This window comes from Piliocolobus tephrosceles, chromosome 13 (genome assembly GCF_002776525.5).
Source record: "Piliocolobus tephrosceles isolate RC106 chromosome 13, ASM277652v3, whole genome shotgun sequence".
NCBI lineage: Eukaryota > Metazoa > Chordata > Mammalia > Primates > Cercopithecidae > Piliocolobus > Piliocolobus tephrosceles.
The window spans coordinates 37,879,992-37,907,232 of NC_045446.1; the positions used below are offsets into that span (position 1 = coordinate 37,879,992).

General features: G+C 36.2%; 1 protein-coding gene across 3 annotated transcripts in view; it reads right to left on the minus strand.

The window, feature by feature from the left end:
• ANO3 (anoctamin 3) overlaps positions 1-27,241 on the minus strand; it is a 474,227-nt gene that overhangs the window by 145,398 nt on the left and 301,588 nt on the right. For all 3 annotated transcript variants that reach the window (XM_026454059.1, XM_023230338.2, XM_023230340.2), the window contains 2 exons: positions 12,181-12,339; positions 3,458-3,558 (listed from right to left, as the gene is read on the minus strand). In XM_026454059.1, coding sequence (XP_026309844.1) covers positions 3,458-3,558; positions 12,181-12,339 — 260 coding nt within the window. The remainder of the gene's footprint in view (positions 1-3,457; positions 3,559-12,180; positions 12,340-27,241) is intronic.

Consider the following 27,241-nt stretch of genomic DNA (forward strand, 5'->3'; position numbering starts at 1 on the left):
CTTCATACAAAGGAAGGTCATTCAGAATCCAGCAAGAGAATGTTTTTAATGTATTTCTTAGGAAGAGAAACAAAGAAAGTCTTGTGATAAGGATTTTTTAAATCTAAGTTAACGAAATAACAATTATTCCATCACTAAGAGTTCCTTGAAGTTCATTTGAAAAGGCAGAAAGAAGGGAAAAGAAGAGGCCAAACATACTCTGACTTCCATTGTTTTCTAAATTAGTAAAATCCAACTGAGATGGTGGAAAGAGTAATATGAGAAGTATTACACCATAGAATGTGTTCCCATTGTCTCTGTAAGACTTTTCCTGGATAGAGTACTGCAGAATGAACATGTGTTAAAGAAAGAAAAGCTATTTTTGAAATTATGAAAATCAAATATTAAGGGTAAGGTAAACATTTGTTACCAATTGCAATAGACAAGGCAGTTGCATTCCCCCAAAATTCACATGTTAAAATTCCAGTACTTAATGGTTCTTAGAGGTGAGGCCTTTGGGAAGTACTTAGGCCATGAGGGTGGAATCCTCATGAATTGCAGGAGAGGCCAGAGAGCTAGCTAGCCCTCCTTCTACCATGTGATGATACACCCCAAAAGAGGGTCCTCACCAGAGCCCAACCATGCTGCCACTTTGATCTCAGACTTCCAGCATCCAGAACTGTGACAAGTAAATGTTAGTTGCGTAAGACATCCAGTCTGTGGTAATTTGTTCTACTATCCTGAGCCAATCAAGACACTGAGGTTGTATTTATAATTCACTATTCCATTGAATGAAAGTATAATTACATCTTAATAACAGGTGGCTGTGCCAGATCTAAGTTAAATAATGCCAAAAATGGACAGAAAAAATGGAACCAATCTTCTGGAATCATGGCAAACATCCGTTTTGTATGAAGTCTAGAGGAGGCAGGTGGAAGACATGCTGCCTCTGTGAACATATTTTATACCATGTTCACTCAACCTGAACGGAACTTTATACTGATGTGTACTAAAATGACATGCTCATGATAGTTGCTAAGGGCTTTTTCCTCTTTAATCTACAAGGAAATTAGTTTGTACATAAATTCAGTTATGATGCTTAGAAACAATGATGAAATCATAGAATAAGGGGCATGATGAAGGATCCTGAAATTAGGATTAATTTATTAGATTTTTTTCTGTAATAATTTTATCCTGATATTAAATCAGGATAAAATTAGGTCATATCTTGTGTCATTCTTTTGCATCCTGTGTTTACATTAATGCAGTCAAATTAAAACTTGTGGAAAATATATACTTTTGTAAGAATATAAAGAAAATAACAGAACCACAATCCCATTTATCAGGAGCAATCCTTTTTAATCTCCTATTTTATTTCATTAAAATTGCATTGCTATATATTTTACATGATTGAAATCCCTTGTATGAATAATTGCATATGCTGTGTATTTTATTTAAAATTTTATATTTAATATTTCCCCAAAATCACTAAGAAATCTTTGTAACCATTCATTTTATAAACTAACTATATTTCATTGCAAAGTTGTATTCTAATTTGCTTATATCCATTAATGATAGCATATGAAATATTTTATTTTTCACAATTATAAATTATACTTCAGTGAATATTTTTTATACGTGTTTCAACTATAATCATAAGATAGAAAGTGGAGGCTATGAAAACTCGTAAGGCTCAGAGAAAATGTTTTCAAATTGAATTTCAGAATATTTTTATGAAGTTTGACTCCCACTGTGAAAAAACAAAGGTGACTATTAACCATATTTATGCTAAATTTGAAGATTGCTACTTGTAAAATTATTTGAGAGTTTAACATTTATTTCACTGTTTTTATGCTGCATGGTTTTGTATAACATGAATATGCACAGCCCAGAGAATAAATTTGAGCAAAGAGCAAGTATTCTGCCATTATCAGCATATTATTATTATACATTATCATCATCTGTAATAAGTCCAAGTCAAGTATTTTAAAAGACTTTTTAGAAGGTTATATAGTGTGAAGATAGAAAAATTCCAGAACTCAAGAAATGTTGTTTAGCACAAATGCAAACTTACCTAGCTGTACCCTCAAAATTAGTTCAGTATAATGACCAGAATTGAAACTAGCCTCTACTAACTTCAAACTCTCTAACCATAACACAAATAATATCTCACAGGTGCTTATTTGCTTCTTTCAGAGGTACTTCATAAAAATATACAAACCTCAGGGTTTTTTAAAGGAGTCTTACTCATTATTTTTATAAGGTGCTGAGGAATTGGAAATAATATTTTTCCTTTATTTATCTTTTTTAAAAAATTTATTCTTTTTTGCCAAGATCCTTGAGGAATTATTTGCATATATTCTAAATATGAAATCTACAGAGAATTTTTAAACCCTTAGCCAAGCATGAATATAAGCTAATTTAGGTGTTTAATTCTAATATTGTCAAGAAGGTTCCTCAGTAGTTTTCAATACTTAATTTCTGATTTATGGTCAATGACTATGGTTGCATCTTTGAAGCCCTAGGTGTTTTAAATGACTAAGAAGATGAGGCTCAATACCTCACATTTTATCTTGAATACTGTGGAGGTTTGTCATAATATTTGAGAATATCAGCACTTCTACCAGAGTTGGACTCTTTCATGCTACCAGATCTGAGAAATTTCTCCGTATGTTTGAATTGTGCTTAATTTTCACTTATATTCATTATCTAGAGGCTCCTACTTGGCAATTTGTTTGTGCTTAACCTTTTAAAACCTTAGCAACTGAGGAAGCATATTAAGCTCCACATCAGTGTACATGTTCATGTCTTCAATGTGAGTAAATACTTTGCATAGTAAGAGCTTTGTTGAATTTTACTGTGAGAAATGATGGAGGAAAGTGACACATTCTGCATAAAACACAAGATACTCAATATAGGGAAATGTATGCCTAGTTAATCTTTACTTGCCTAAAGGAAGGACTGGAAAATCTTGAAAGAAGCAGTCTTCCTATTGCCATTTATTTCTTGTTATTGAGGACAGAATTAAGAAACCATCCTGGTTGCATTTACCTGAGAAATGATTCTTGCTAATGACTATACGGAGGACAATTATATACAAAGAAAATGCCATGCACTTATACTTTCGGCTTTCCACAAAACTAAGAAGGGTTCTGCTCACCCATATGAAATAAGAAGTGAGACTGATCTTGCGAATTGTTGTAAGTTAAAATGGAAAATAACTGTTTTACTTTCCCACTAGGCAGGTCCACCTTGAAATGACATAGTGTCCAGGGAATCAGAAAGTTTACCAAATTAGACAAACAAATTAGGAAGGAAAAAAAAAAAAAAAAAAAAAAAACTGTCCAGAATAACTGAAACTTTGAAAGAAAAAGCATTTTCTCTGTAGAAGGGATTGCATTTGTTGCTCTAAGGTGATGCAAAAGATAGACTCATTTTAATACATATTGAGATAAAATACAGTAAAATTTGAAAGTACCTGAAGGGCATCCTGATATTCAGCCTCTCTGCATACTTGCACAGCGTGTCCCATGGAATGTGAATTTTAATAAACATGATATCGTGGCTTGCAATAGCTGGCTGCAAATGATAGTAAGATAGGCAACATTATTTAGAATCAGAGCTGATGGTATCATGCCACAGTTTGATTTGGGAATAAAGAACATTGTCCCCTTGACTATGCATGATCACTGTCACTGATTTAAAATAAATGTATATGTATAAAAAAATCTTAATGAAGAAAAACCTTGATAAAAATGTAATAATGACACTGTGTACAAGAAATAACCACATATGTGCATTAGTGTATTTTCTTACATTGATGATTTTCAACATACAGAATCCCCAATCAGAACAATCAATCATGAACCAATTAAAAATGTGGAGTTATTTTTGATGGGCTTTTTATCATGACCTCATTCCTGTTCGGAGGGGGAAGAAAATACTGCGAGTTACCACCAGTCATTTATTAACTAATTCACTAATTTTTCTACTACATTTTATGGAGTAACTACTAGGTCCTCAAAATACGTGCTTGGTCCTGTGATAATACTGGAAAAAAACTGGGTATAAATCATACAAGTCTGTTAGCTCACAGAGTTGTCATATTTGCTTGCTTTCTTTCATCTTTTCATCCACTTTTACTTGTATTAACAAATAAGAATTAAAGTGTCTTTGACTAGACAAAAGGTTTTCAAGCAGAGTCAAGTATGCATAGGGATTATGTAAAGAGCTTTCACAAAATGGGGTACTGTGGTTTAATTCTTGGAAATTCCAGGATTGTTTGCTAATCTGATACCCTTTTGAATAAGAGAATCATCACGATTCTTAGATTTGGTTTAGTAGTCTAAAATAAGTAAATAAATAACTGACTCCCTAGGCATCATATATCACTCATGTTCATACCCTTTTTTGAAAGAAAGCCAACACAGTTATTCCCTGAAGATCCTACAATGTCTGAGGTTCATAGAGCATGGAACAAGTTAATGTCCATTCTAACATTGAATTACACAGAGCTTATCCTTCATGTGATTATAGGAGCAAAACATCTGAAATAAAAGCTCTTTTTTGCTTCCCTTTACATGCACCCACCAGGTTAGACACAGCTGAGCTCCATTTGATTAACACTGTTCATTGTATTTCCATTAGATGTAATTTATCAAGAAACATATGAATCTTAAAAGCTCAAGAATAGAGTAGAAATTACTCAATTTAATTTAAAATCATGTATGTTTTAAAATTAAACTATAAAGTTTTCATATGCATATATTACTATAGCCCCAAATTCTAAGCAGGGCTAATTTCATGGATTTGCCAGATGATATTTTATTTTTGTATTACCAACATTTCTAAACAATATTTGGAGAACCAATGTCATTGGCCTAATATTCAAACTTAGAAGGCAACCTGACTACCCTTTCCATTGGGAGGCACCTTCACAGACCAGGATTTGCCAGTTTGTTCCATACAGTATTAGAAGCAAAGAAGTGGCGGCTCATTCCATGATCAACTAAATTTTGGGTTTCTCATTAGAGGACTTCTAAGACACTTTAATATGCATGCATTTGCTAAAAAATATCCAAGCACGAGATAAAAACTATGCTGAATTTCCAAACTTCTGGATCAAGGATTTTTTCCCCATAGCTTACTGAGGTACTAGTATTTTGCAAATCACCATGGGAAAACAGCTTAAGATGCTTTCATGTCAGTGCAAATTCCAAAGGACTTTTCCTATTTAAAATACATTTGTTTCAAATTAAAGACAAAGGATTATTAAAATGAAAACTGACAATGTCAGAAGTAAACATAATATGTCTCAAATATCTATAGGTCTTTGAATTCAGACCAACCAAAGTTACACGTATTATCTATGCTTTGGAAAACTGTGTATAGTTTTTTAAAAGCGAATATTGATTCATTCAAATAACCATTTGTTTAAAAACATATCACCCAGCTGGAAATCTGTCACTGATCAAAGAAAAGAGAAGATTGTGATTTTTTTCCCCAATATCCTTTAGTGAATCTTCCAAATTTGGTGGAAAAGTTTTTGTGCAGGAATGATAGGGATGACAAAAACTTTTTAAAACATAAAGTGTAAGCATACATCTATTTGAATGACTCCTTCATCCAGGGCAAGTGAAAGACGTGTCAAGTTTTATTATACATTTTCCTGCTTTATGCTTACAAAAGTTCTTAGGTAAGATGATGATAAAGATCCTTCATTGGAAATCATCGTGTTGGCTACCAGTGTTACACTAACTTGCCTCTCACCAAGCGTAGTTTGAATTTCCTCCATCTTTACTGCCTACTTGGAAGAGATCACATGGTATAAATGAAAAAGCATGGTATTTGGAATTACAAAGACTTAAGTACAAATTCTATCTCTACCATTTACTATCTCTACGGCCTTAGAAAAATTATTTAACCACTCTTCAGTTTTCTCATCTGGAAAATGAAGAAAATTGTCTCTGCCTCACAGAGGGTGAATGCTATAAAAGACTGGGTGCCTCATAAAGTGTCCATGCCTAATAAATTCTCCAGAAATATTTTTTCTCAGTTGACAGCATGTCTCTCAAATAAGAAACTACCCAAAATGATGATTACTTTCGAAGCCTGAATCTTTCTGTCTACTCAATTCATCTTTGGTAGAGCCTCTTCCTTAGCTCTGTAAACCTTCTGTATAGACCTTTCAGTTGCATGAGCATAAAGCCAGCATTAACCTATGATTTGGGAAGAACTCTGAAGGACAGTGACCTGAATCAAGGTTTAACTTGATGAGTTAAACGTTTTACTCTGAACTGTGCATAAATTTTCTTAAAAAAAAAAAAAAAACTATTTCTGTAGACTTTATAATTTATTTGGAAGATTTGTCTTTTTCATCTTGATGTATTAAATTGTTCTATGCGTATACTTTATTTTTTGTTCCTGGGGAGACATGAGTTCTTATTCAGAGGTAATTCAAGGAGAGAGAAACTGAGACCCTGAAGATTAAAGAAAACATATCTAGTCCTCATTTTCCCCAGAAGCTGGAAGAGTGACCTTCATGAAAATGAATGCGTCTAGACACAAACAAAAACGAATCTACATCCAGACTGAGATATTTGACATGTAGGGATATGTAAGATTGAGTAACCAAGACCTTGAGAATACACTGATCATTTGCATTCTTCCTAAAGGTTCCATGCAGGGTTTGAAAGTAAAATTTCTATTGTGGAATACATAAATCTTGGGACAAGAAATAATTTTTCAGGAGCTGGGCCTTATTTTGGTGTGAATGGAGGTCTCATTCGCCTTTAGAACGTCATGGTTCCTGAAGTCTGGGCATATTGGTTGCCATAGTACAGTAGTAGCATGAAAGAGTGACTAATATGTGATGAATGCTGGAAGAGATCTGGGAAGATTTAAGCTCAACTGCAGGAAAACTTGGGTCTCCTACTACCAGGTTGTTCCTGATTTGTTTTACTTTACCATACATATAGCCAGATTCTGATCCCTCTCTGCCTCCTTCACAGCTATCACTCTGGTTTATATAATTATCATCTTTGGTTAGGACTCCTGCAGTACTTTCAAGCAGCACCCTTTGCTCACACTCTTGTCCCCAGTGGTCTTGACCCTTCGCACAAGGGTCAGGATGACCCATTTAAGTGTAAGTCAGGTCATGCCATTTCTTAGAACCTAATTTCATACAGAGAGAAAGCCAAAGTTTCTTCAATGACTTACACAGCCTTTTATAATCTTACCCTTAATATCCCATAACCTCCTCTGCTAATATCCTTTGTCTCACTCATTCCACTTCCATCATTTGATCACTTGCTAGTTGTTGTCTGCCCTTGTTTTATCTTTCTTATAGCTTCTCTTTTTTTTTTTCCTATGGCATTTTTACTTTCATTTGCTCTGTAAAAGTCAGGAGAGAAGATTCTTTGTTTTGCTTATGTATCCCTAGCACCTAGTTCTGTGTTGGACACACAGTAGGCATGCACTATAAAATGGATAAATAAGTTAACCTATTTTGAGAACACATTTTATGTAATTTATATCTAAGTCGGTGTGATGGAGACAAGAAAGCAAATAAGCCTGGACTATTCTGGAAGAGGGTGCTGTGTCAGCATTCAAATTAGCATCATGAACAGCTTGCCTAGTACTGGTTATTAATTCATTACTCTCAACCTCTAGGATGTAAAATAATCTAATACACTTCAATAAGGGGATGCTTTAGAAGGATGTTTCTGCATTATAGTAACTACTATCAACGACTAAAATGTCAAGCTAAGTGCACACACGTAACATTTCTCATTTTGTATGTCTTAAAACATATAGAGATCTTTATCAACCAACATGAATAACTGTCTTTCATAACTTATTCAACTTAATTTCTCTTTATCTATACCTCTACTTAAAAAACAAAGCAGAAGAAAAGAAATGTAGTTTCATTTTCTTGCAGCTACTGGGCAGGCGGCTGGTACAGGGCTGATGCTGTCAGGGAGAAAGATTACCTTTTCCCCGGGAATCAAAAGCTGCCAATCTGGCACTATTCTGTTCAGCTCTAATGAAGGCAAGCTCCTCAGAGAACAAAACACCCACTGCCTTCACACTTCACATTATTATTTAATTATTCCACCCCAAATTTCCAAGAGGCAGGAGATTCACTCTTGAGAGAAGAGAAAACTTTAAAATTATGTCTTTACAAAGTCACTCTGTAAATTGTTAGCACAGAGTGGAAAGAAGATAGGATATGATAGCTCATAGCTTTCAAGTCTAAGAGAAAGACACATTTCTGATACGAACTGCATCTCTAATGCCGCCCATGATCTCTGCGCATCCAGTCTTGCTCTTCAAATCTATGTTGTTTTCAGTAATCCAAATTTATCTTTTTTGAAAACAAATGTGATCATACTAACCTGCTTAAAATTATTCAATAACTTCCCATTTTTCTTAAGTTAATGATCAAAAGTCTTAAACTAAAAAAAAAGAATGACTTAACTGCATTCATTCTTTCCAATCTCATTTAGTACCCCGTTTTTTTCTGGTACTGAAAAATATCCATGTCCTTCCTCCCACCACCATCATGATCTTTAATTGATCTATGCTGTGGTGGGATCTGGCATCAATAGTTTAAAAAATCACCACTTGACTCTAATATACAGCCAGTATTGAAAACCACATCTAGCCCTTTTATTCACCTACATTAGCTACTATTCATTTTTCAAATCTCAATTCAAAGTTTATTTTAAAATTTCCCTCCTTCCCTTTCTTCTAGTCTCCCCTCACCCTCCAGACCATACCACTGCCATTGTTGCAAGCCATTTAGCACCATTTACTTTCCTTTTACGCCACTTATCACAGTTTCAAATGATGAAGGTTATCCTAGTAAATAATTTTAAGCATTGTATTAGTAAGTGTAGATTGAAAGTCACCCTGGGTGAGATCATCTTTCTTGTGCAGTCTCTGAAGTACTCTCTTAGTTGTGCAAGCATTATTCAAGTGGAAAGAGTGTAACAAGTTTTTTTGGTTTGTTTTCTTAATTTGCAGCACTTTCCCTTGCTTGCATAGGCAGAGTTTTTACAGAGGTTTGGGTAAAATTTCATAAGGCTTCTATGGCCTTTTCAGAGGGAAGATATAAAAATCTCCCAACTCAGCTTCAAAACTAATAATATCTATTCTGGAAAACTGGGGTAGTTTAAACCTTTTCACTGTTAGGAAACTAAGTCAGAAGTACACGGTTGGGAGGACAGAGAAAGTCAAGACTGGTAACTTGTGTTCAACACAATGGCAGCAGTTTGCAGCAACGGCTGGTTCCAACAATATTCTATTGAGGTTGAACATACCACCTGATCATGCTGTCCTGGCAATTTATTTAACAGTAGGAAACAAATCCTAAGAATGTGAATGTGGACTAAAAGAACTGTAACTGTGGGTAAGAACCCTCTCTGTTCAGGAGTAACAGTAGACAAATGGACACCGTCCTGCTGAGAGTCAATCTAAACAAAGACACCATTTGGGAGTGATTTGAGAGTGAGAGCTCAAGAATAAATAGACTTCCTTTTAAAAGCAGAACAGGACCCTTTTTGGATGAGTAACATCCAGTATTATTCTTGGGAAAAGTCTGGAGGAACAAGGAAGAGGAAGATTCAGAACTGAGAATCTGAGCTTTCTGGCAAGAAAACTAGGTAGAAGCTGAGAGCAATACCTGTTACGAATATACAGATTTCATGTCTGACTCCTATACTGACTATAAATTTAGTCAAAGCAGTGAGTTTGTTACTTTGTTACTTATCATATTTCTTAGCAGCTTGCTCAGTGCTAGCCAAAATAATGTGCTGAATGAATAAACAGAGATACATGAGAAAACAAATACCAGTATCATAATAAGATCTATGTATAAACTGCTCTGGGAGCAGATGAAGAGTGATTAATTCTATTTGTATGGAGGAGAAGTCACAAGGATATCAAAAGAATAAAAGTCTATCACACAACACTGAGTTCATGAGGTTTTTTTTTTTTTTCCAGTAAGTACTTATTTAATTAGCCACCAGTGATTGGGGGAGGAGGCGGAATATTCTGGGTTAAAACTTCCTGGAAGAGGAATAATAAAGAAACAACAAAAGGAGTCAACAGAAAACTGAAGTCAGAATTATACTTGCCAGGCTCTATAACTCTAGGTTGTGTATGAGTAATTCTTTCCTCGTAAAGAGTCAAGTCATGGTGTGTTTGTTATTTCATACATACTAAAGGATTTTAATAAACACAAATGGATTAGTTTTTCTTTTATTTCTTTTTTTTTTTTTTTGAGACAGAATCTCGCTCTGTCACCAGACTTCCAGACTGGAGTGCAGTGGCGCCATCTCAGCTTACTGAAAGCTCTGCCTCCCGGGTTCAAGTGATTCTCCTGCCTCAGCCTCCCGAGTAGCTGGGACTACAGGCACACGCCACCATGCCCAGCTAATTTTTGTATTTTTAGTAGAGATGGGGTTTCACCATGTTGGTCAGGATGGGCTCGATCTTTTGACCTCATGATCCACCCTTCGTGGCTTCTCAAAGTGCTGGGATTACAGGTGTGAGCCATCGTGCCTGGCCTAAATTGATTAGTTTTTCTAGGGCTACCCCAAACTGCAATTTAGTACTTCCTAATGGGTGTTCCTCAGAAAACTAATTCCAGGAGATGTTCTGTGGGGGAAAAGGGATTCCAATATTATATCTAAGTGCCTACTAACACTCTGATAAAGCTTGTTAGCAAATTATCTAGATATTTCATCAAAAACAGTTTTTTTTTCTTTTGTTTCTTTTGTTTTTCTTGTTGCTCCTATTTTTTACAACTAGTTAAAACCCAATGGTAGCGCCGGGAGCAGTGGCTCACGCCTGTTATCCCAGTACTTTGGGAGGCCAAAGTGGGCGGATCACTTGAGGTCAGGAGTTCAAGACCAGCCTGGCCAAACATGGTGAAACCTCTTCTGTACTAAGAATACAAAAATTAGGTGGCCATGGTGATCGGTTCCTGTAATCCCAGCTACTTCAGAGGCTGAGGCAGAATTGCTTGAGCCCGGGAGGCAGAGGTTGCGTTAAGCCAAGATCGCGTCATTGCTCTCCAGCCTGGGCAGCAGAGTGAGACTCAGTCTGAAAAAAAAAAAAAAAAAAAGGTAGTAATTTAGGTGTCTCTGTAATAGTTAATTAATTTTTTTTTCTCAGTAGAGGAACAGCTGGTTAAATCCCTAAGTTGTAATAATATGTATCTACTAAAAAGCTGAGTTGGTTCTAAATGTAATGGCAATTTAAGATATCTATAATATATTGCTAAATGACAGGAGTGAATAGCAGAATAATATAGATAGATAGATAGATAGATAGATAGATAGATAGATAGATAGATACATACATACATACATACATATGTGTGTATATATACATATATATCATGGCTAATTTTGTGTAAAATTTTATATATTTGTATATACTTAGAAAATATATTGAGGGGCACCTAGCAAGATAAAATCAAGTTGTTAACAAGACCACCAAATGAGAGAAGGCTATGATTTGAGAGACTGTAGATACTGACTTTGGCTTTGATTTTGTACATTTCTATACTTTTAATTTTCTACCTTAAGGTTTGTTCTTTCTGTAATGAGGTTAATATGTGTTTTCTATAACCATACAAGGTATAACTAAAATAGTGAGATTTTTTTTTTTAATTTTTCTCTGATACTAGGATTATGGAGGATATACTTTTCTTTCTTTCTATTTTTTTTCTAGTGAGTCTTGGTACTTTTATTGTTTCACTAGAAAAAATAAATTCTTCCAAGAACATTTTTTTAAAAACTCACAAAAGAAAAAGATTTGGGAAGAAAACCACTCACAGTTCCAGCACTAAAAAACAGACATTAATAGTTTGGCAAACCTTTTCTTTCAAAATGTTATTTTCCTTTTCATAAAGTTTCCTACTTTACATGACTATAATCATTCCTTATTCAGTTTTTAAAATTGCAAAAATAGTCATGCCCTTCGAAAATACTTACATTGTACAGAATTATATAGATTAAAAAGTGAATACATATTTAATAGGGCTACATACATGCATTTATTTAACATTTGACAGAAAAGAACTATGTATTTTATAAAGTCATGTGATACATATTTTCCTTTCTAAACCATAAGTGATTATATCCGTTCCAACACATTTTATCACATAACTAATAATAGTAAAGCACCTACCTCCTTCTCCAGCATCAAGCCTTCTGCTCTGAGGTTCTTTTCAAATGTGTTTCTTTTGTCATATTGTATATTTGTCTTTCTATAAACCAAGATGTAATCAATTCTCTTTTTGCCATCTTTGAACAGAGGTCCACTGGATGCTATGTAATTCATGTCATTCTGCAAATAAAGCAATGATTGTTAATGGTGTGGGTTACACAAGCACATATGTTTTAGTTATAGTTATTTCCATTTGAACATTAGCAATACAATATCGAAAAATGTACTTTTAATATTTCTACCGTAAGATATGAAAATACAATTAAAGAGAGTTTACAATCTACTATAGGAGCCACATTAGCAAGTGATGTTCCAGGATATAAAATTAGGTGGTCTGATATCTGAACATGGGTTCTTTGGTGCTGGCATAAAAATGCATACGTTTTATTCAGTAAGACCCATGAAAATGATATCATGTAACAACAAATAATAAAATGATTATTTATTTACTAATTTATTTCATCATAAAATAATGCTAACATATGTTGAATATTTACTAAACATTATGACCAGACATAAGTGTTTTCAATACTTTATCCTATATATGACTCACTACATGCATTTCAAAGATAAAGACACTAAGGCTTAGAGAAGGTAAATACTAATAACTGAAACCAAATTTATTTCATGTGTTGAATAATACTCAGTCCAGACATTATTTTCCTAAATGTATATTTAGTAATACTGAAACCAAAAAATAATTCCTAAGCTGTTTGCTTTGGGAAATACTTGTTCCTAGAATATATGACTCCAAACCAAATAAAACAGCTTACTTTTCAAAACAAATTGCTTGCTCGGCAAGACTGCTCTAGGGCCTTCATTCTGTTGTACTCACCAATCTAAGCTATTTTTAATGGACTCTGCCCAATTTTCAATCAAATTCCTGCCTCACAAGACCTACCGATTACCCAGTCCAGGCGGTGAGAATCGTTTGAAAACTCTTCCCTAACTTCATCCTTCTAAAGAGCTACTTAGACTATCTGTGTGGTATTCTTATTTGCTGTAAGTAAATTTAATAAATCAGCTTTATTGATCAACACATTTTCTTCATGGTCCTCTTAAGGGGGCTTTTCCAGCATATTGCCCAAGATCAATGAGGAGCCAGGACTTGAACCCAATACCTTCTGACTCCAAGTTCATGTTCATAACTATTATCTACCCTATCCTTCTTTCACCACTTTCCTTCAAACTATTTGGACATCTTTACCAACTCTCTATTTCATATTTCCTATACAGGCATTCTTGAGATTCAAAATGCTTTCCAGTGTCTGGGGAGATATTAGATAATTTCAGACAAAAGCATTTCAGACTGCTTTGGAGGACCCTGATTGGGGCAGATATGCAGCTCCAGGTGAAAGAAGTGAGGACCAGAGCAACCTGATGTTTAAGGAGATAAAGGCCAATGAGTCATTCAAGAAACAGAAAGAATATCCAAGAAACAGTCACCCTACAGCAGCAGGTTAGGCTGCCTGAGGGGCCTCTAAGTGGGCTCTAGTTCTGCAGAGAGATTAAGTTCAATTGCATAAATTTATAGTAGTAGAGACTTCGAAGTTCAAGAACAAGAAAGCTTTACACAGTCTTTTCTTCAATGAATGAAAAAGTTCTGAGATTTCCAGGATTAACTTGGAATCCTGGCAGATTTCACAGGATCTGGAAAGAATTTTAAAGTGACTAAGTAACTCCAGTGAAGCCACCAGGGCCTTGTAGTTCCATAACATGGTAATAATGACAAAAGTAGCTATCACTTATCGAACACTTACTATGTGCCACGCATTGTGCCAAGTGTTTCATAAGGTTATTTAATTGTCATAACCCATGAGGGTAAATATTGACATGAGTACATAGAAGCCAAAGAAGTTAAGTGACAAACAGATATCATAGAAAATAAAATAATGAAGCCAGCATTTTGACCAATTTGATACCTTAGCTGGTGGTCATGACCACTATATTTAAAAAGATAAACAGCCATATAAAAATAAACACTCCTAGGACTGAGGCTTGAGTAGTTTAAAAAGGGTAACAAAAAAGGCCATTTCCAGCTTTTACTGAGAGAAGTACTTTTAGGTGAGGGAATTTTTTTGCCACAGAAGGCACAGTTAAATTCAGATTTTAGAGGGCGTTTGCCTCCAACATTTCAGACACTTTTTTTTTTTTAAACAAGGTCACTAATGACATATTCATTTCTGTATCCAGTTATCAAGTTGTTATTTTTTATTTTTATTTATTTTTATTTTTTATTTTTTTGAGACAGAGTCTCGCTCTGTAGCCCAGGCTGGAGTACAGTGGCACTATCTCAGCTCACTGCAAGCTCCGCCTCCCAGGTTCATGCCATTCTCCTGCCTCAACTCAGCCTCCAGAGTAGCTGGGACTATAGTACAGGCACCCGCCACCATACCCGGCTAATTTTCTTTTCTTTTTTTTTTTTTTTTTGTATTTTTAGTAGAGATGAGGTTTCACCATGTTAGCCAGGATGGTCTTGGTCTCCTGGACTCGTGATCCGCCCGCCTCAATCTCCCAAAGTGCTGGGATTACAGGCGTGAGCCACCGCACCCGGCCAATTTGCTGTCTTTTAAATTTATCTTCCTGCAGTGGAATCACTCTCACCTACTTGATATACCTTTTTCCTTTGACTCCCAAGATATCTAATGTGTCTGCATTTTCTCCTAGGTAAGTGGTCACTCGTTCTCTCTTCCTCTGATTTGTTAATTCACTATTCATTGGTTCTTTTGCCATTTTTTCCCCTATATACTCCCTTCTTGTGATTTCACCCAAGCACTTGGCTTTAAATAACCATCTATATGTTGACCACTACATAGTAGATATTCACAGGCTTGTATATTCAACTGCCTTCTTGATTTCTTCACTTGGATTTCTAACAAACGTCTCAAAGTTAACTGTCCAAAATGAAATTGTTTATCTTCTCCAAATAGGTGCTTCCCACAACCTTCTTTATTCTGGTTGATTGCAACTCTGTCCCTTCAATTGCTAACATCCAACATCTTGAATCGTTTCTCTCTCTCTCTTTCTCTTTCTTACCCATCAAACATTCAAATCATCAAGATAATCTTTCAAAATATATTTAAAATCTGACCACTTTCTAACACCCTAATTACTACCACCATTACTATCACTCTGATCTAAACCATAGTAATCTCTCTATTGGATTATTGCGGTAGCCAGGCTTGTCTCTTTGCTTCTATCTTGTCTCTTCTATAGTTTGTTCTCAACATGACAGCTGAGTTATTCCAATGATTCTTGACATTATAGATGAGATAATGTAACTCCTCTCCTCAAGCCCCTCCAATTGCTCTCCAAGTTACTCCTCATTCTTGATTCCACTTCCCCTGATATATATATATATATATATTTTTTTCTCAGCATCTGCTAACTTCTAAGTAATATATAATATAGTGCTAGCTAATTTATTTATCTTTTGTTTGCTGACAGTCTTATTCTACATGGATATAAATTTCAAGAAGGTAAGAAATTTTTTAACTTTTTGGTTTACATAGTATTTTAAACATCTAGTCCACAGCCAAACACATTGTTGGCATCAATAAATATTTATAGAAAGAAGGAAAGAAGAAAGAAGAGAAGGAAGAAGGGAAGCAAATACACATCGTTCTATATATTCAGATAGGGTTGACCTCAAGAATACTGGCCTAAAAAAATCATGTGGTCATTTGTCATCCTCTCCCTTCTAACATTTATAATAGAACAAATTATAATATGCTAAAATGAAGAATCACACAATTACAGTAGCACTGCAATTAGTTACAATTTGACTTGCTTTTTCGCTTTATATCTGTGACCCACTGCTTACAGGCATCTCCATGCTGATCTAAGAAAACATTAGGTGAAAATAAAATAATACACAAATTTTCCTCCAGGTTGTCTTAAAGTATGCTACTCTCCCAGTGTAGTAAAGATAATCAACTGAGTCTCATAGTATTGGTAACATATTTAATCCCAGGTGAAGGCAAAAGTCCTTCAATGAGAAGACCTAGAAATCAAGAGACTGGTTGGTAGAAAAAATATTAATAAGACAAAAAGGGTTTTAAAAATATTTTATATGCTTTTCATATTTTAAAAGCGGTATGGACTGAAAATGGAACTCTAATAGTTATTATCCATTACTCTGATTCTAAGCTAAGTAAATGCTAAACTCTTCCAGAAAGATAGCTATCTGTTTTAAAAATCCACATCTTCATAAAAAGAAGTAACCTATTATACCCAAATTTTGTCTCTGTGAGTAAATAAGTTCACAAAATTGTTAAATAGAATTTTTATTTAATTATTATATAAATTCTAAATGTTTAATGATGAGTTTTTACCAGTTTTAACAGGCACAATGAAAAGTAGATATCAAAATGTCAATAGAGAAGCATAGCAAAATTTGGAAACCTCTTCTGAATTGTGTTGTAAGAACTCAGTAGAGGTTTTATGTAATTTTAAGGTTGATAGTGGTATACTTTATTTTAATATGTATGAGAGCCATTCACAAATACGTCAATTAACCCATGTTCAAATCTGTTGCTGTAAAACAGAATTAACTGAAAACTAATTATATATGTCATTACATGTAGATAAAAATAACACAGCTTCTTGAATTGTTTGGTATAGTTGACCAAACATAAAATCATGATTCATTTCATAAGTTATATGAAATAGTGACATGCTTCCCAATTACTATGTGGAATGCATTCGATTTAGAGTTTTTTCATGTTTATTGTTTCTAGAGGACAGAATAAAATTTGCTTTTTCTCAGAGAAGCTGGGATGCAGCTCATTCATCAGGTACCTACCTAATCTTGCAAACAGTTTAGAAAATAACTAAATCATTAATGTGTTTGCAAACCATGAAACTCAGATACTTTCAGAAAAGCTGATCTTTCTAAAAATTATCTCAAGAATATGCAAGTTATGGCTCATGTTGAGTAGGAACCCTTTGCAAATATTTTAGGCCATTTGCAAAAAAGTAGTAGAGATGTGCCCATTTGCACGAGAACATGTTTTAGGGTACTCTTTAAATAAAATTATGGCAGTAACTGCGTGTCTTGGTGAGGGTGACAGGCTTTTTTGTTTTCCTGAATGTTTATTCTTCTCAATCTAGCAAGCATCACCTAATACCTGTGTGCTAAACTGTAAGGCTAAAGAAAACAAGACATTGAAAACTTTAAGGGATTTTATCATATACTTGCAGTTATAGGCATGTGAACATTGCATTACAATGCTCTACTATGCACATTAATAGAGTTATGAGCTATAAAAATATGAAGAATTTCAGAGTGTACCCAGAAGAACCCTGATAGGTACCAACAGACACCGAAGGTTATATTATCTTTGTGAATTTACCACAGCCAGTCTTAATCTAGCACATACAAAATTAGATCATGTCATTAACAGTAGGTGATTGCTGGTTATCTGTTAACCATACTTGTGAGTTAGTAAAATGTAGTAGGACACATTGGTTAAGGTGTTGAGAACTGTATTCAGACATACTTGGAATCTAATTTACTGCTTTCTGAGGCATTTAATGTCACTGCTTAGCCTAAATTCTACAGGTTTTAAATGAAGATAATAATGTTGCCAACATTGTAGAATTATTATTATGGCTAAATGAGATAGTGTAAGCAGGAACACTTGCAATACTGATTCATTTCAGGAGATCAGAAAAATGTTGACTATTTTAACAAAAAAAGGTCAGGTAAAACTATATAATGTATTCATTTACATTGGGATTTTACTTGTTTTCCAATAATACAAATAACTCCTTTTACCTTCTGGAAAATTATCTTTCTCAGGACAAAGACAGTTGGAAACAGATAAGTAATGTGAATGGCATTGATGTGAATATGGAATCATAGCAAGGGAAAGTAGAAGTCGAAGTAGAAAATAGAAGTATGTAAAATTTTGAAACATAATTCACTACAAAACACAAAAGTGCAGTAGAAGAATTCATAGCTTCATGAGTTATTACAAGATAAACACCTACATAACCATTACCCAAATTAAGAAATACAACCTCGAGGGGCATGCCCAAGATGGCCGAACAAGAATAGCTCCAGCCTCCAGCTCCCAGCATGAGTGACACAGAAGACAGGTGATTTCTGCATTTTAAACTGAGGTACCGGGTTCATCTCACCGGTGAGTGCCGGACAATCAATGGGTGTTGGTCAGCTGGTGCAGCCCGAAAAATGAGAGCTGAAGGAGGGCGAGGCATTGCCTCACCTGGGAAGTGCAATGGGAAGGGAATCTCTTTTCCAAGCCAAGGGAAATTGAGACACACAACACCTGGAAAATCGGGTAACTCCCACTGTAATACTGCACTTTACCAAGGGTCTTAGCAAACGGCACACCAGGAGATTATATCCCACACCTGAACCGGAGGGTCACACGCCCACGAAGCCTCCCTCATTGCTAGCACAGCAGTCTGAGATCTAACTGCAAGGCGGCAGTGAGGCTGGGGGAGGGGCACCCGCCATTGCTGAGGCTTAAGTGGGTAAACAAAGCCACCTGGAAGCTAGAATTGGGTGGAGCCCACTGCAGCTCAAGGAGGCTGGCCTGCCTCTGTAGACTCCTCCTCTGGGGACAGGGCATAGCTAAACAAAAAGCAGCAGAAACCTTGGCAGAGGTAAATGCCCCTGTCTGATAGCTTTGAAGAGAGCGGTGGATCTCCCAGCACGGAGGTTGAGATCTGAGAACGGACAGACTGCCTGCTCAAGTGGGTCCCTGACCCCTGAGTGCCTAACTGGGAGACATCCCCCACCAGGTGCAGACCCACACCTCACACGGCAGGGTACACCCCTGAGATGAAGATTCCAGAGTAAGAATCGGACAGCAACACTCGCTGTTCAGCAATATTCTATGTTCTGCAGCCTCCGCTGCTGATACCCAGGCAAACGGTCTGGAGGGGACCTCAAGCAAACTCCAACAGACCTACAGCTGAGGGTCCTGACTGTTAGAAGGAAAACTAACAAACAGAAAGGACACCCATACCAAAACCCCATCAGTACATCACCATCATCAAAGACCAAAGACAGATAAAACCACAATGATGGGGAAAAAGCAGTGCAGAAAAGCTGGAAATTCAAAAAATCAGAGCACATATCCCCCTCCAAAGGAACGCAGCTCATCGCCAGCAACGGATCAGAGCTGGACGGAGAATGACTTTGATGAGTTGAGAGAAGAAGGCTTCAGTCCATCAAACTTCTTGGAGCTAAAGCAGGAATTACATACTCAACGCAAAGAAACTAAAAATCTTGAAAAAAGAATGGAAGAATGGATAACTAGAATAATCAATGCAGAGAAGGCCATAAACGAACTGACAGAGATAAAAACCATGACACGAGAACTATGTGACAAATGCACAAGCTTCAGTAACTGACTCGATCAACTGGAAGAAAGAGTATCAGCGATTGAGGATCAAATGAATGAAATGAAGTGAGAAGAGAAGTCTAAAGAAAAAAGAGGAAAAAGAAACGAACAAAGCCTTCAAGAAGTATGGAATTATGTGAAAAGACCAAATCTACATCTGACTGGGGTGCCTGAAAGTGAGGGGGAAAATGGAACCAAGTTGGAAAACACTCTTCAGGATATCATCCAGGAGAACTTCCCCAACCTAGTAAGGCAGGCCAACATTCAAATTCAGGAAATACAAAGAACACCACAAAGATACTCCTCGAGAAGAGTAACTCCAAGACACATAATTGTCAGATTCACCAAAGTTGAAATGAAGGAAAAAATGTTAAGGGCAGCCAGAGAGAAAGGTTGGGTTACCCACAAAGGGAAGCCCATCAGACTAACAGCAGCTCTCTCGGCAGAGACTCTGCAAGCCAGAAGTTAATGGCGGCCAATATTCAACATTCTTAAAGAAAAGAACTTTCAACCCAGAATTTCATATCCAGTCAATTAAGTTTCATCAGTGAAGGAGAAATAAAATCCTTTACAGACAAGCAAATGCTTAGAGATTTTGTCACCACCAGGCCTGCCTACAAGAGATCCTGAAGGAAGCACTAAACATGGAAAGGAACAACCGGTACCAGCCATTGCAAAAAACATGTCAAAATGTAAAGTCCATCAATGCTAGGAAGAAACTGCATCAACTAGTGAGCAAAATAACCAGTTATTATCATAATGACAGTATCAAGTTCACACATAACAATATTAACCTTAAATGTAAATGGACTAAATGCTCCAATTAAAAGACACAGATTGGCAAATTGGATAAAGAATCAATACCCATCAGTTTGCTGTATTCAGAAGACCCATCTCACATGCAGAGACACACATAGGCTCAAAATAAAGGGATGGAGGAAGATCTACCAAGCAAATGGAAAACAAAACAAAAAAAAAAGCAGGGGTAGCAATCCTAGTCTCTGATAAAACAGATTTTAAACCATCAAAGATCAAAAGGGACAAAGAAGGCCATTATATAATGGTAAAGGGATCAATTCATCAGGAAGAGCTCAATATCCTAAATATATATGCAGCCAATACAGGAGCACCCAGATTCATAAAGCAAGTCCTTAGAGAATTGCAAAGAGACTTAGACTCCCATACAATAATAATGGGAGACTTTAACACCCCACTGTCAATATTAGACAGATCAACGAGACAGAAAGTTAATAAGGATATCCAGGAATTGAACTCAACTCCACACCAAGCAGACCTAATAGACATCTACAGAACTCTCCACCCCAAATCAACAGAATATACATTCTTCTCAGCACCACATCACACTTATTCCAAAATTGACCACATAGTTGGAAGTAAAGCACTCCTCAGCAAATGTAAGAGAACAGAAATTATAACAAACTGTCTCTCAGACCACAGTGCAATTAAACTAGAACTCAGGACTAAGAAACTCAATCAAAACCGCTCAACTACATGGAAACTGAACAACCTGCTCCTGAATGACTACTGGGTACATAACAAAATGGAGGCAGAAATTAAGATGTTCTTTGAAACCAATGAGAAAAAAGATACAACATACCAGAATCTCTGGGACACATTTAAAGCAGTTTCTAGAGGGAAATTTATAGCACTAAATGCCCACAAGAGAAAGCAGAAAAGATCTAAAACTGACAAACTAACATCACAATTAAAAGAACTAGAGAACCAAGAGAAAACACATTCAAAAGTTAGCAGAAGGCAAGAAATAACTACGATCAGAACAGAACTGAAGGAGATAGAGACACAAAACTCCCTCCAAAAAAATCAATGAATCCAGGAGCTGCTTTTTTGAAAAGATCAAAAAAATTGATAGACTGCTAGCAAGACTAATAAAGGAGAAAAGAGAGAAGAATCAAATAGATGCAATAAAAAACAATAGAGGGGATATCACCACCAACCCCACAGAAATACAAATATCATCAGAGAATACTATAAACACCTCTATGCAAATAAACTAGAAAACCTAGAAGAAATGGATAATTTCCTGGACACTTACACTCTCCCAAGACTGAACCAGGAAGAAGTTGAATCCCTGAATAGACCAAAAGCAGGTTCTGAAATTGAGGCAATAATTAATAGCCTACCAACCAAAAAAGTCCAGGACCAGATGATTCACAGCCGAATTCTACCAGAGGTACAAGGAGGAGTTGGTACCATTCCCTTCTGAAACTATTCCAATCAATAGAAAAAGAGGGAATCCTCCCTAACTCATTTTATGAGGCCAACATCATCTTGATATCAAAGCCTGACAGAGATACAACAAAAAAAGAGAATTTTAGAACAATATCCCTGATGAACATCGATGCAAAAATCCTCAATAAAATATTGGCAAACCGAATCCAGCAGCACATCAAAAAGCTTATCTACCATGATCAAGTGGACTTCATCCCTGGGATACAAGGCTGGTTCAACATACGCAAATCAATAAACGTAATCCAGCATATAAACAGAACCAAAGACAAAAACCACATGGTTATCTCAATAGATGCAGAAAAGGCCTTTGACAAAATTCAACAACCCTTCTTGCTAAAATCTCTCAATAAATTCGGTATTGATGGAACGTATCTCAAAATAATAAGAGCTATTTATGACAAACCCACAGCCAGTATCATACTGTATGGGCAAAAACTGGAAGCATTCTCTTTGAAAACTAGCACAAGACAGGGATGCCCTCTCTCACCACTCCTATTCAACATAGTGCTGGAAGTTCTGGTTAGGGCAATGAGGCAAGAGAAAGAAATAAAGGGTATTCACTTAAGAAAAGAAGTCAGATTGTCCCTGTTTGCAGATGACATGATTGTATATTTAGAAAACCCCATCATTTCAGCCCAAAATCACCTTAAGCTGATAAGCAACTTCAGCAAAGTCTCAGGATACAAAATCAATGTGCAAATATCACAAGCATTCTTATACACCAGTAACAGACAAACAGAGAGCCAAATCTTGAATGAGCTCCCACTCACAATAGCTTCAAAGAGAATAAAATACCTAGAAATACAACTTACAAGGGATGTAAAGGACCTCTTCAAGGAGAACTACAAACCACTGCTCAGTGAAAAAAAAGAGGACACAAACAAATGGAAGAACATACCATGCTCATGGATAGCAAGAATCGATATTGTGAAAATGGCCACACTGCCCAAGGTAATTTATAGATTCTTTGCCATCCCCATTAAGCTACCAATGACTTTCTTCACAGAATTGGAAAAAACTACTTTAAAGTTCATATGGAACCAAAAAAGACCCCGCATTGCCAAGACAATCCTAAGCCAAAAGAACAAAGCTGGAGGCATCATGCTACTGGACTTCAAACTATACTACAAGGCTACAATAACCAAAACAGTATGGTACTGGTACCAAAACAGAGATGTAGACCAATGGAACAGAACAGAGCCCTCAGAAATAATACCACACATCTACAGCCATCTGATCTTTGATAAACCTGACAAAAACAAGAAATGGGGAAAGGATTCTCTATTTAATAAATGGTGCTGGGAAAATTGGCTAGCCATAAGTAGAAAGGTGAAACTGGATCCTTTCCTTACTCCTTATATGAAAATTAATTCAAGATGGATTAGAGACTTAAATGTTAGACCTAAAACCATAAAAATCCTAGAAGAAAACCTAGGTAATACTATTCAGGATATAGGCATGGGCAAGGATTTCATGTCTAAAACACCAAAAGCAATGGCAACCAAAGCCACAATTGACAAATGGGATCTAATTAAACTAAAGAGCTTCTGCACATCAAAAGAAACTACCATCAGAGTGAAGAGGCAACCTACAGAATGGGAGAACATTTTTGCAATCTACTCATCTGACAAAGGGCTAATATCCAGAACCTATAAAGAACTCAATCAAATTTACAAGAAAAAAACAACCCCATCAAAAAGTGGGCAAAGGATATGAACAGACACTTCTCAAAAGAAGACATTCATACAGCCAACAAACACATGAAAAAATGCTCATCATCACTCACCATCAGAGAAATGCAAATCAAAACCACAGTGAGATACCATCTCACACCAGTTAGAATGGCAATCATTAAAAAATCAGGAAACAACAGATGCTGGAGAGGATGTGGAGAAATAGAAACACTTTTACACTGTTGGTGGGACTGTAAACTAGTTCAACCATTGTGGAAAACAGTGTGGCAATTCCTCAAGGATCTAGAACTAGAAATACCATTTGACCCAGCCATCCCATTACTGGGGATATACCCAAAGGATTATAAGTCATGCTGCTATAAAGACACATGCACATGTATGTTTATTGCAGCACTATTCACAATAGCAAAGACTTGGAATCAACCCAAATGTCCATCAGTGACAGACTGGATTAAGCAAATGTGGCACATATACACCATGGAATACTATGCAGCCATAAAAAAGGATGAGTTTGTGTCCTTTGTAGGGACATGGATGCAGCTGGAAACCATCATTCTCAGCAAACTATCGCAAGAACAGAAAACCAAATACCGCATATTCTCACTCATAGGTGGGAATTGAACAATGAGATCACTTGGACACAGGAAGGGGAGCATCACACACCGGGTCCTATGATGGGGAAGGGGTGGGAGGAAGGATAGCATTAGGAGATATATCTAATGTAAATGATGAGTTATTGGGTGCAGCACACCAACATGGCACATGTATACATATGTAACAAACCTGTGCGTTGTTCACATGTACCCTAGAACTTAAAGAATAATAATAATAAAAAAAGAACCAAACGCGAAAAATGTGTATGTATGTTTGTGTGGTTTCTTGTGTATGTTTGTATGTATGTGTGGGTGCTGTCAGAATCTCAAGTTATTTCATATATTTTAGATAAGAACAGCGAATCGAAAGCATTAATGAAGAAACAGGATATTCTCATCAAAGGTGACAGGAGAGAAGAATCCTACCATTGTTACTATGTTGTGGGGTTTAAGGGAAAGATGCTGTTAGCACTGCATATTATTAATACCTCAGGCTGAAAATGCCCTTTCTTAATTTGACTTTTTACTTTCGGTGATTTCCTCTAAATGATTTCATTAAAATGTATCTTTTGGAATGCCTTGTCTATTTCCAGAAAAGGCCCCATGTATGTATCCTTATATTTTGGTGACCATTTATTTCTTAATATCTTACTGCACTTCCCTTTTGGGATTATGCTGTGATGGTTGTCAGTAGCATCGGTCTGTTCTCCCCCTTTTATGTAGATTAGTTAGTGCTTCTTTAGAAGTTGAATATTAGAGTGGAGGTGATTTTTTTCCAACTGTGGTGCTTTCAAAGGCAAAGAATTCCCACCTTTTAAATAAAAAGTTCTTTGGCAGCAGTTCTAAATGTCATGGCCCCGAAAACGCATTAGCATCAATTTTGCTGCATCTGCCCTGCCCCAGCATCAGCGAAAACGCATTAGCATCAATTTTGTAAAGAATAGATGAACTTGATAAATATTCTCCAGCCTGGTCCCTCTCTTCTACACCCATTTCCTCTCGAGATGAGAACTCCCCTGATAAAATAAACAGATGCTTTAGACCAATATGTTGTGCCATGGTTCACACCTAGGCTTACAAGTGTGGAAGTTGAGCTTGATATTTAAGTTTTCTTAGCATTAAGGGCTTTTTTGTATCATTTCACCACAGTAACAAATATGTTCCTTGGGAATAGTTTCACATAATGATATTTATTGCGGCACTATTCACAATAGCAAAGAGTTGGAATCAACCCAAATGTCCATCAGTGACAGACTGGATTAAGAAAAGGTGGCACATATACACCATGGAATACTATGCAGCCATAAGAAAGGATGAGTTCGTGTCCTTTGTAGGGACATGGATGCAGCTGGAAACCATCGTTCTCAGCAAACTATCACAAGAACAGAAAATCAAATAGTGCACGTTCTCACTCATAGGTGGGAATTGAACAATGAGATCACTTGGACACAGGAAGGGCAGCATCACACACCAGGTCCTATTGTGGGGAGGGAGTGGGGGGAGGAATAGCATTAGGAGATATATCTAATTTAAATGATGAGTTAATGAGTGCAGCACACCAACATGGCACATGTATATATATGTAACAAACCTGCACGTTGTGCACATGTACCCTAGAACTTAAAGTATAATAAAAAAAAAAAAGAAAGAAAAAGAAAAAAAAAAAAGAAATAGAACCTCACCAACTCCTGAATAAGCCTTCTTTATACCACTCTCTCATATGGTTATCCAATTGTTCCAGCAGCCTGCAGTAAAAATAACTTTCTTCATTGCTCTGTGGTCCTGTTTTTTGTCTTGAATCTAGTCTCTGTATGTGTGAATACTGAATATTACAAAAGTGTTTTCCATTTGACTTACATTTGTGAAATGGTCACAGTTCATTCACCAACCCTTTGATTGTTGACAGATTCTACCTCAGCTTGCTGATCTTGACCTGATGCAGAGCTTGTGTAAACGCCCTGATCCAATTTATGGTGTCTTGAAAGTCTTCATGCAGCATGCATGGCTCTATACAGGTAGAATCTCGTTGATTACTGATTCCTGGCCTATACTTAAAATGTTGTTTTACCATTCTCCGTAACATGGCAAAACAAGGATGTAACAAGGAGGACACTCTTCCTAGTGTGCATGGCTCTCAGGTGCTGCCGTATCTGTTCCCACCCACTCCTTTTCTTCACATTTTTGTATTCAGAACTAATGTAACCAAATATTGCTATACCCATTTAGTAGGCATTTTTATTTTTTTTTGGATTTAAAGAGTAATAGGCACAGCTGAGGCAGGGCAGAAGCAGCAGGGCATGACTCTGGCCTGCTCAGAAGACTGCTCAAGGGCAGTAGGTGGTTAATTTCCTTGGTTGTGTTGCCTCTGCAGTCCAATGTTAAAGGCAGACAATGAATCAGGTTAGTCCGACTCTCCTCCATAATTTGGGTAGCCACCAGGTGGGTTTCAGCTCATAAGGCCAAGTATCTGTGTTTCAGGTTCATTTTTCTTATTCCTATCCTATTGAATCTGTTAAGAATGGAATATTTTTCATTAGTTTCTGGTGGTGACATTTATTTTTTACTTTCTGTATCCTTTTATGGCAATGTTTAATGTTAAATTAAAAGATGGATGTTTAGACACTGGTAACCTGATGCTATGGTTTATCTAGTAGTTCTAGATTTGCTCTCCTAAATTAGAGAATAATCTGAAGCCCTTGGTATGTAATTAAAACTTATTTTAGAGTTATAACTGTTTCCTCCTAATCGCTCTTGTTACAGACCCTACTTACTATAGAGAGCAAAACCGGGTGTTTTTCTTTTTTTGGTGGTTATTTTTTTTCTGCAAAATATACCATAAAGAAAGTGAAAGTGTAAACCACAGAATGGGAAAAATATTCAAAAACCATATATCTGATAAGAAACTTGTTTCCTTAATATGTAAACAACTCTTACAACTCAACAATAAAAACACAAATCAATTAAAAATGGATGAATGATTTGAATAGATATTTCTCCAAAGAAAATATAGAAATGGACAACAAGCACACTCATAGATTCTTAACATAATTATAGTTATTAGAGAACACAAATCAAAATCACAGTGACA